At 53.1% G+C, this 10381-nt stretch overlaps 1 protein-coding gene across 1 annotated transcript; it reads left to right on the forward strand.

Moving 5' to 3' along the window:
* Nucleotides 1-3104: 3104 nt before the first annotated feature.
* Nucleotides 3105-3953, forward strand: LOC116034646 (probable cell division protein kinase ECU11_1290). Its single transcript, XM_031277347.2, has one exon. It carries the CDS (start codon nucleotides 3105-3107, stop codon nucleotides 3951-3953), a length of 849 nt encoding a protein of 282 aa, XP_031133207.2.
* The last annotated feature ends 6428 nt before the right edge of the window (nucleotides 3954-10381 follow it).

Consider the following 10381-nt stretch of genomic DNA (forward strand, 5'->3'; position numbering starts at 1 on the left):
GCTCCCACTCACTCCTTTTCACTTTTGCAAGTCTAAACAGAGACTCAACTATCACTGAGATCAGACTCGTAGTCAAGGCCTCAGAGACCTTGCGCTTAACAGAGCGCTCTGCGTGGGTAGCGAATCTCTCGTTGCACTTCCGACAACACTTGAGGTCCACGTCGAGGTTTAGTCTGCTGACAGGCCTTCCGGGTAGAAACACCTCGTTGTAGCACAGAGAACGCGTGGCGTCTCGGTTCGCGACAATAGTACTCAGGTGTCCTCTGGATGTCACGGTGTACCGGTGCACTGTCTTACCCGTAGCAGGGTCTACGGGGTCTTCCATGAGCAACACGGGGTTGACAGAGCCCCACGTTTCACGTGCCGGTAGAGTGCGCAAGGGCTCACGGCTGCGCGTTAGACAGTAATTGACCAAGTCGTCAAATTTCAGATCGTGGCCCGTGTGCACACTAAAGCTGTAAGGGAAAGCCCTCGGTCCGTCCTTCAGGGTCCCCGCGAGGTTGTTGAACGTGTTCACGGTGGCCATTTCTTCCCTGGGACAGGGGGAGACAAGACATCTTGGGTTCCTGGTGCTCAGCTCAGCCGGTACGGTTTGACGTTCGTCGTCTAGTTTGTCGAGATTGTCTAGTGTCTCCCCGTGACGACTCGATGAGGGTTCCTCTCCTCCAGTCAGCCCTGGGCATTCCTGTTCAAGTTCAGGCCGCTCCTCCCTGTTGTCGGGGTAGTTCCACTGAGAAAACAAGATGTGATCGTGCCCCGTCAACGGGATCCCATGGAGAGACCAATGAGCCTCGACACTCCTGTCGAGTAGCCCTCCCGTGGCCGTCATGTCTCTCGTGTCTGGGAGTCCCAGGTTACCCTGATGTGTGGAGTAGTGCAGACCTAGGGCTCGGTTGAATAACGGGTAGTGGTGCATGATGTCGTACTTTCTGGTGAGCATCTCACCTACCGTGTCGATAAAGAGTGAGCACACTTGCGCGCCGAGCTTCAGTTCCTCGTCTGGGGTTTCTCTCCACGCCCAATCTCAAGGTGGTGCACATGTGTTTATTCTGAGCCTGCACCATCACGTTGATGTCCAAGTGCAGGAGCACCGCGGCCAGCAACAGCCTCATCATCAGGCTTTTGCCACACTGTCTCGGAGCTAGGCACAGGGTGTAAGGGTTGGCGTAGCGAGAGAACTCTCTCTCCACATGGTAGCAGTGACTTAGGGCAGGGTTTACGTGGTCATAGCTCTCCGAGCCCAGAGGGGCTAGGCCCAGTTTGTCCAGCAGAGCGTGCTTGTACTTGAACAGAGCGTCGCCAAACTGGCTCCTAGTGACACCCAACACCACACCCCTGAAGAGCTCTAGCTGAAAGGGTTCCATCCTCATGCCCTTGACTTGGAAATATTCAAACACCCTGTGAATCAGCCGTTCGAATCGGTACATGACAGAGCCGGACGTGTCCTTCACACACACGCCGTGAAGCCGTAGCCTGCGCATCCTAGCCTTGGCACCCTCAAGCCCCAGCTCCCGTATCAGTGCAGCTTGTGCCACACGGTCCGTTATCAGGCGATTGTACTCTGTCATTCTGTCGTTCTCCATCTGCTCACTTTCTCTGTCACGGTCGTCCTTGGAGAGCCTGGTTCTCACACAGTCGACAGCCACGCCAACGGGTACGGACCTCGAGTTGTCGATGGGATCTCGCACCACGTTGCCGAGCAGCCATAAGCAGTCCTCTGGGTTCGTGGACAGCGCTCGTTTGGGATATTGCAACCCCGTTGAGGTGTTACACCCAGAGATCAACTGGAGCTCCGGCAAAGACGAGAGCGTCATACTATGCCCCAGAGAATGCATCACAGACGGCTCCATGTGTCTCCCAGACAAGGAGCGAGAGAGCCCCTCACAATCTACAGTAATGGAGTTTGTGTTACCACTCAAGATTCACTTTAGATACTGTTGGCTTTACTCTGGCGTGCCCTGGCACAACACCAGGCGCCTGGGAAATAGAATGGAGCAGTTAACCGAACGAGAATGGCGCCACGTAAACCGAACGCTGATGGCACACGAAAACGCCGAGCTGTGTAGCCAGGTGTGTTCCGTCCAGATAGCCGACCAGCAAGACATGAAAGCCTTCTGGTTGACCGCGGACGGACGCCTGGTCTACGTGGATCGACTCGCTGAAGACATCAAGTTTCACCGCCTCAGGCAGCAGAACCTACGCGTGGCGCTGTCCTTGTGGACTAGCAACCCAGAGCTGTGCGGACCAGCGATGAGGGCTTCAGCCTCGGCTCACGCTAACCTGACTAGCATATGTGGCGAGGCTATGAGTTTGAGCCAGGGTAGGTTCTACAACGTGTACGCCAAGTATCCTCTACCCATCAACACCAACGGCGTCCAGGACGTCTCCTTCGAGGTGCACGGTGTGCAAGAGATGGACATTGATGCCAAGGAGATACGGGACGGTCAGGCGTTACTCATTGCGCTTCATCCTCTTTACACGGAATATCTCAACTTCATCACGGACCCCTCTACGGTCCCCAAACTCAAGGAGAGAGTGTGGCTTCTGGGTGCTCAGTGGTTGGTAGAAGAGGACCTTTTAGAGCTGCAGTTTTCACTGAACCAGAAGAGAAACTGGCTTGCACGAATGTTCACTAGACTGGCCTTATTTCTGACTATGTCATGACAAAGAAGTGATAGGCACAAAAAAAAAACACAACTCGCACAAAAGAAAACAAACCAGAAGCGTCATGCGTGGTTCCCCGGGACAGTTTATCAGTTTATATGACTATGTACAGTATATGCCTGTGTTTGATGTCATTTGTACGGTGTGATACCCTGCTGTGCACGGATCCAAACTCTGCCACAGCTCCTTTTGAATGACACATTTTGTTACAATAAAACAGAGCCAGATTTCGGTGGGTTCCAATGCCGCTGAGCTTCATATCCCATACAGCAATCTTCCAATTGTCATTGTGCGCAAACGGACAAACAGCCGTGCTCGGACAAACGGCCACAGTAGGACACATTTTCTCCGCTGCGGCTTGGTATATCACAGAGCACACCGGGTCATTGGTCAAGAAGCCTCACATAAACTGTAGGTGTGCAACACAACCGAAGGATATCATGGAGAAGTACCTGACAGGCACAGTAATCGGCCAAGGTGCCTATGGAACCGTATACAAAGCCACGTGTCAAAAAACTGGAAAAGAGTTTGCCTTGAAGTGTCACAAGCGCGGCGTAGAGGAAGCAACCGTGAGAGAGCTATCCTGTCTCACGGCACTACAGGGTCACCCTTATGTGATCCAGATCCACGAATGTGTCATACACAACGGAATGATGGCCACGCTCATGTCCTATGCACCCTACACATTGTCGAACGTGATTCACAGTGGACACCTTCTCTGTCACGAGCAAGTCCGAGCGCTAGAGATTATTCCGTTGAGTTTCGTGGCTCGTTTCTCAGTTCAAGTGGCTGAAGCACTGTCGTACATGCACAGACTGAACCTGGTGCACCGGGACCTGACGCCATTCAATGTGCTGTTGACAGAAGACCTAACCGTACAAGTGGCTGACATGGGCCTCTCTAGACATTCCTGTAAATGGATGAGCACACCTGTGGTGACGGAGGCATACAGGGCCCCTGAATTGTTTGTGGAAGGTGGAATCTCAGAGTACACTTGTGCCATAGACATGTGGAGCCTGGGAGTGATGATTGTCGACGCCATGGAAGGGAGAGTGGCATTCGCGAGCACTGGGGTGTCCCCGTACCAGATCATTGTGAGGACATTGTGCCCCAAAGACCACCCCGATGCTCTTCGCGCGAACGAGAGACTTTTAGCTCACGAGCTACTGAAGGACACAGAATGGACTGAGGCTGCTCACATGACCAAAGAAGACAAAGACCTGGTCAGAGACCTGGTCAGAGACCGGATTGATCGCCGGCGGGTGGAAGTACGAATAAACAAGCAATAGCATGAACATGATTACTTTATTCACTAAACGTGTACATGATTCACAATGTGTCAGTGTATAAATTGACAATAAAGATCAAAGCAACCTTGATCACAATTCTTGTCTCTGTTGTCTATGTATAGAGTTGACAGGATCAGCACATGGTCTCACATCACAATGACATTGCCACAGGATAGTAGGCCTATACAAATCGGGATATAGCGTGGACACGTGTTTGATCATATCAATCTGGATAGGCGATGCCATTGCAAGGGGTGTCAGAATAGCTTGTGCTGTGAGCGTGGACCCCGCGGATCCCATAGACTAGTTCAAAAATACCACATGACAGACTGATAGGATACAATGTTTATTATTCGAACTGTACAGATAGCAACACATTGCATACAGAATTGCATACAAGTCACAGACATTTAGCAAGGGCACAAAGGGGATTTGAATAAATGGGCCAACAATGCACTTAGTTTGTTTAACAGAAACTCACTTTCCAGCGAGTGGTATTCACGGACAAATGTAAGGCCTCCGAGTGGTTGTGTCACGTACTCACAGTGAGGCTTTCTCTTAACCTCTAACTTAGAGCTGTACTTTAGATGCAGACCCATAACACACTGAGACATTGTGATGTAAGTAACATGATCCTCTGTGTAGACAAGATACCGATCCAATACAGCGTCCTCTTCCCGCTTGCCCGAGAAGAGAGCCAGCCGCCTCGCTTCGCTCGCCATGACCGGTTTGTAACTGTTCAGAGCAGCGTGAACGGTCTGCAGGCGCCGATGGCGTGGCGGATCCATGGATCCCTTGACCACAAAGTCCGGGTGGCACAGGGATTCCCCGTTCACCACGTACACCTTGCCAAAACAGTCGAGAAAGTGGGGTATCATCTCCGTTCTAGCCCCAGTGATCCCAACCAAAGGTTCGGGTATGTAACTGGAAGATACAAACAGTACACGGCATCGCTCGTGGGACCGTGGCCTTGGAAGAATCTTCAGTCCATTGGTTATGTACTGTGTGTATGCCTTGACAAGGTTTTCTTGGTCCAGAGGGGTTACGTGAGTTCCCGTGCATGAGGAGTCCAGGTCTAACAAGTGGTCATAAGTAAAGTCCTTACCCACCACATCACGGAACAGAGCGTATGCGTTGAGCTTCTGTTTACCCCCTCTAATGACTACATAATCCACAGAGAAGTTACCGTACAGTCCTCTTGAGTTTGCCATACTAGACTTGAGTGGGACCTAGCAGAGTTGGGATACCGGCTACCAATTTCAGCGTGTCTCAGGGTTTGGCTGTGTCTGACCAAACGCTATCATTGGTTAATAACACCCAAGTGAACGTGAGAACGTGCAACACTGACAGGTACATAAGCCTATTGACACAGTGTCCAGTTTTACATACTTATACTACACACCACTATACACTACTGTACATGAAATGTGGAAGCAGCGGGCCGTTTACTAACCGCCTTTGGCAACACAGTGTGTCTTTGTCCACACTGCGGGGTGTTTGTCGACGTTTGATTTCACCTTCTCTCAACAAGAGTCTCAGGAGATGTTCACCCTAGCTCGGTCGCTGGCAGACAGATAACATTTAAGGTCTGACAGGCTAGAGTTGGCGGAGCTACATTAAGGCATCCGAGCTGTGGCTTAGCATTCTAGCTGTTGCTGATTATCCCATCTGTTCTTCCCTGGATTGGGGTTGTGTCCCAAATTGTAGCAGAGGAAGAGAGAGAGAGCAGTCCTCCTGCAGCCTGTTAGCCCACCACCATGGATGTCAAACTGCTGACACTGATGGCTCTGCTGTCCGTGGCCACATGGGTACCAACCTCCAACGCAAAGCCCATCAGTCTGCAAGAGAGGTGCTCTTGTCGTTCAACAACGACGTTGCAGCAGCAAGAGCAGCAGCAGCAGCAGCAGCAGCAGCAGTGTCTACGATTATTAGACATCCGAGCAAAGAGCTACTTGCTACACGTGTGATTCGCTCCACGTTCCCAGCGACTTGTCCAGGGCCGTAACACTCGCGATCGGAAACCATGTCCCAGAGCAGTTCGTGCACAGGTGTATCTCGAGCTGCAACTGGAAGGGGTACTGTGATATGGTGCTGGCGGCATTCGCGTCGGCCGAGACCATTCGCAGCGGAGCCCTAAAGTACATGGCCGTCATCAAGGAGAGCGTGCGGACAAGAGGATCTATTCACACCATTATTTCGGTTCACGGGGGTACAGGCAATCCTTGTGCTTGTGGTCCTCTTCGCCTGGGTGTTTTCCCAGTGCTTTCGTTGTTCTTCTTTTGCATGCAGACAGGTCTTTTCCACTTGATTGTACCCGTAGCTTTACGCTGCTGCCCCTGTTGCTGCGGCTGCAGCGGCTTTGCGCCCACCGTGTTCCGATTCTGCCTCCTCGCCTCGCCGAGCATTTTGAGCACTCAGCGCTGTGTCTTTCCATAGCCTCGCATTTCCACTGCAGATTCACCATGCCGGTTATGGGAGCGTTACCGAACTGCACCAATGCCTCGTAAGACTGCTCGGGTCCGGCTCTGATGACTCTATTGGCAAAGTCTCTTCTGAACGCTATCCCGCAGTGCAAGCAGTTCCAGAATCTGTGAGAAGGGCACGTATGCCGAGGCTGCTGGTCCTGTTGCGCGGACCTCGTTCGCATCTGAGAGCTCGGGCTGAGAGCTCGGGCTCTCTCTTTCTGTTGTATGTGGTAGGTTGAACGGTTTTTTTCAACTGTAGCTCAACCCCCTTGGCCAAAGACAACGCGATCATAGACACTCTCTTGGAATCACTTATGCTCTTCACCAGACTCGATGCGATCTCTATAGGAAAGCCCGAAGCTATCAGGTGCTTGAATAACACGACTCTCTCGGCCGTTATGTTGTACCTAGGCTTGTATCTTCGCACGGGACCTATCATCGCCATGCACATGTGCGAGAGTAGCTTGTCATTGTTACCCGTTGAGGCTGTGGACCTTAGGTTCCGTCGCAGTTCTTCGACGTTGCGCTGAGCCCGGAGCCTGTCCCGGCTCAGCTCGGGATACTGTTCTGACAGGACTTGGGCTCTCGCGCGGCTCCTGTTCAACGAGCCGTAAAATTGGTACAGGCATCCCGCCTCTTGAGCGACTCCAACTGCTCGAGAAACCGCATGGGTTTTAGACATTCACCCGCCTCGCCACTGTCCTCGGCCTCGTCGGTCATGAACACGCTACCGCAGGGTCCGGCTCTCACCATTTCCCCAGTGTCGTCAATGCTGAGAGCGCCCGTGTCCTCCGAGGCCGGAGTGGTGTCTTTCTGCGCGCACATAAACTGTTCGTGCCTCAGCGTGAAGTGGTAGCATGACATCTTGCGCCTCACGTCCTTCCATGTGTCTGCGGTTATCTCCGCCTCAAAGAAACACTCTGGACACTCCTTGGTGTCCATGGCCAACTTCGGCACAATGGGGTACCGGAGCATGAGGGCCACAAAGTCCTGGAGCAAATTGAACGCGTTCAGGGATGTTGTGCGGCAACTCCCTAAACATGTACACCAGGGCGCCCCGGCCGTGCAGGGTGAACTCGTAGTCGAGCATCACGTCTCCAACGTTCATGTCGGGAACACACGGGTGCACGGATCTGTAGAACCACGTCAGACAAGCGCTCATGTCAAAGTTCCTCTTGGCGCCCCGTGTGACAGAGACCCGCGCACAGTGGCCCAGGAGCACGGCCTCGTCTAAGCACGCCTCGTACACGGAGCCACACTCGCCCGAGGCTCTGTCTGCCCTGACCATGGCGTGGCGATTCGGAGAAGCATTTATCGTCAGGTTGAGATTGTATTCCGAGAGCGGGTAGGCTAGCGTGTCTTCGTCGCTCTCCTCGAGACCGTCGCTTTCTCTCGCTATCTCCACACAGGGAAAATATTCTCCATCTCCTATGGCTGAGGGCGCCACGAACAAGCCCGGCGCTCGCCTTTGTGCCCCAAGCCAAGACCTGTTGTAGAGAGGCTCCGTGCAACCCGCGGCTCCAATCTCGGGTTCGTCGATCTCAACGTCAAACAGACACTGCCGCATCCTCCTGCGAGAGATCCTGACGAGACGTAAGAGTTTCGGTTCTTCGTAGCCTCGCGCGCTATCGCTACATATGGCCTGCTCTATCCTGGACATCTCCACGACCAAGCCCCCATTGTCCACGGCTCCCGGGTGGCTTTTCGTCTTCGCCGACTTGGGAGAGTAATTGAGTTGCTCGCTGCAATCGAGCAATTGTGTAGGGAGGCCCTTGGGTCCTCTCCCACGAGGGCCGAGACACAGGTCATCCGTAAGCAATGTGCCCCTCTCGCCTAACCAGCAGGATTCAGGTAGGACGCCGTGTGTGTCCGGAATCCTCAACGTAGCTCTGCCGGGTCCGTGCTTTGAGTGAAACAAACCGCACGCACGCAATATTTTCAAGTTAACCAGGCCCAGCGTCCGTAGGCCGATCGTGGGCCACTTGAAACTCGACGAACGATATCCTCCGCGCCCAAACAGGACCACGTGTCCCGTTCTTGCGCCGAAGCTGGGTACTGCGCCGATGCCACTGGCTATGTTTGCTACCGCTCGCTCTTCGTCGTCCGTGTCATCCCCAAAATCACAATCAGAGCTGCTACCACCATGCTGACTCTCTTCCTTTCCCGCGTATTCGTTTACATCCTCACTGGTTTCATTGCTTTCCTCGTGGTCGCCACTTCCAATGTCCTCCCACTCGTCGTCGTCAGTCTCTCCCTGGCTGGTGTGCTCGCGTTCCTCCCCTTGCTCACGTTTCTCGCCTCGCTCACGTTCCTTGCCGCCAGAGTTCTCGTGGCTCTTTTTGGCAGCTAGCCTGTCTCGGATTCGCAATATCTCCTCTTCTAGGTCCTCCCGCATAGCCTCCTCTCCGCGCGGCAGGTCCAAGGCCACGAGCCTCGAGTGCACTGTCGGGTTTGTGGAGATGATCTGTCTTAGTTCTGATAAAGTCGAATGGTGTTGCACCGTAAACGCAAAACTGCTCTTTTCACAGGCACCAAAAGACTCCGTCAGACACAGGTACGACAAGAGCAGCACCTGAGCCTCTCGCACGCTCAGGTTCGACATAAACGAAAGCTGGACAGGGCTGCTAGCGCGCTCCGGTTCTTCGACGCCTAGCTGTCTGAATGCATCGAACGCGTACACGATAGCCACGCAGGCCGGGAAATGTAACACTCTCGGCGCGACAATGGTCATGATGCCCGGTAGCAGGCACACCGATTGATTGAAGAGATGAACCCTCGCGGTAGAACTCTGTGATACTCGGAGCTCCTGAGGACGTGCAGCGTTGGCACCTCTCTTGCGTCATGCCAGCCCTGCTCTTCGGTGTGATCACCACAGCGTCTCTCAATAGGTGCCTCAATACCACCACGTTCTCGTTCTCCGCAAGAATAGAGAAACCCCACGGGAGTCTGGTCATGTCTCTGAGACACGTCAAGCCTTCCTGGTCCCAGCAGCTTAGCGTAGTGTCGACCGTTACAAACGTGCCCTCTGCGGTCCGCGCCTCGTACACAGTCTTGCATATATTTAGAGGCGACAGAGAGAGACACTTCTTCAGCTCCCCGTGGTACAAGACCCTGCACCTACTGAGGACTGCTTATAGGCAGATAATGGCTACAGTTGGACTGTTACACGTACATGTTCTACATTTCACACATTGCTAATGCACAGATGCTTATTCAGCCGCACCTGGCAATGTGAAACGAAGAAATAAATAAATGTTCCACATGTTCCACCGCCGTCAGCACTTTTCCTCTTTCAGGAAAGCTCGTATTCCAGGCCATGGTCGCCACTTCGCTCTGGAAGAGAGGAGGCAACACATTTGATGGCTCTCTCTGCTCATTAGGAGATGTGTTGACCTGCACGGTATCCAAAATCTTCGCAAAATACGACCAACACGTCAAGGATCAAGCGAGCGCTCGGGTCTCGGCTCCCCAACAAGAAAGCTATGTGCAGTCAATGGAACTGGGACCCATGGACGAGATATGTGACAGCAAGACAGACCTGCATCACGACGATGAAGACGACGACAACGACAACACTATGAGTTCCGAGGATTCCTGGGATGAGGAGTTACCTAGGAACTCGCTTAGATTCACACGTGTCGAAGGCAGCGACAGTGACGAGTATATGTCAATATCCAATTTAAACCTGAGCGATCGTCACTACGAAGAGGACGTTGACACTCTCGAGTCTCATCAGGCCCAGCAGTCATGGAGAATTACCAAGTGTACCACCGAGGACCCGAACTTAGGGTCGAGTCGAGCGACGGTCATCTCCACTACATGGTGCAGGCTGCGCTGGGGCGCAACAACCTTGTGCAGGAGATGGTTCGCCTGGCCACAAAGAGACAAACGCAAAAGGCATTTAGAACCGAGCCCGGCCAAGAAGAGGCTAAGTTTGACCATGCCATAGTTTCGGTCCACAAA

The sequence above is a fragment of the Sander lucioperca genome, chromosome 11, assembly GCF_008315115.2.
Source record: "Sander lucioperca isolate FBNREF2018 chromosome 11, SLUC_FBN_1.2, whole genome shotgun sequence".
NCBI classification, from domain to species: domain Eukaryota; kingdom Metazoa; phylum Chordata; class Actinopteri; order Perciformes; family Percidae; genus Sander; species Sander lucioperca.

What these genes read in the sequence shown, in the direction of transcription:
- LOC116034646 (XM_031277347.2), top strand. Translation starts at nt 3,105, where the DNA reads ATGGAGAAGTACCTGACAGGCACAGTAATCGGCCAAGGTGCCTATGGA.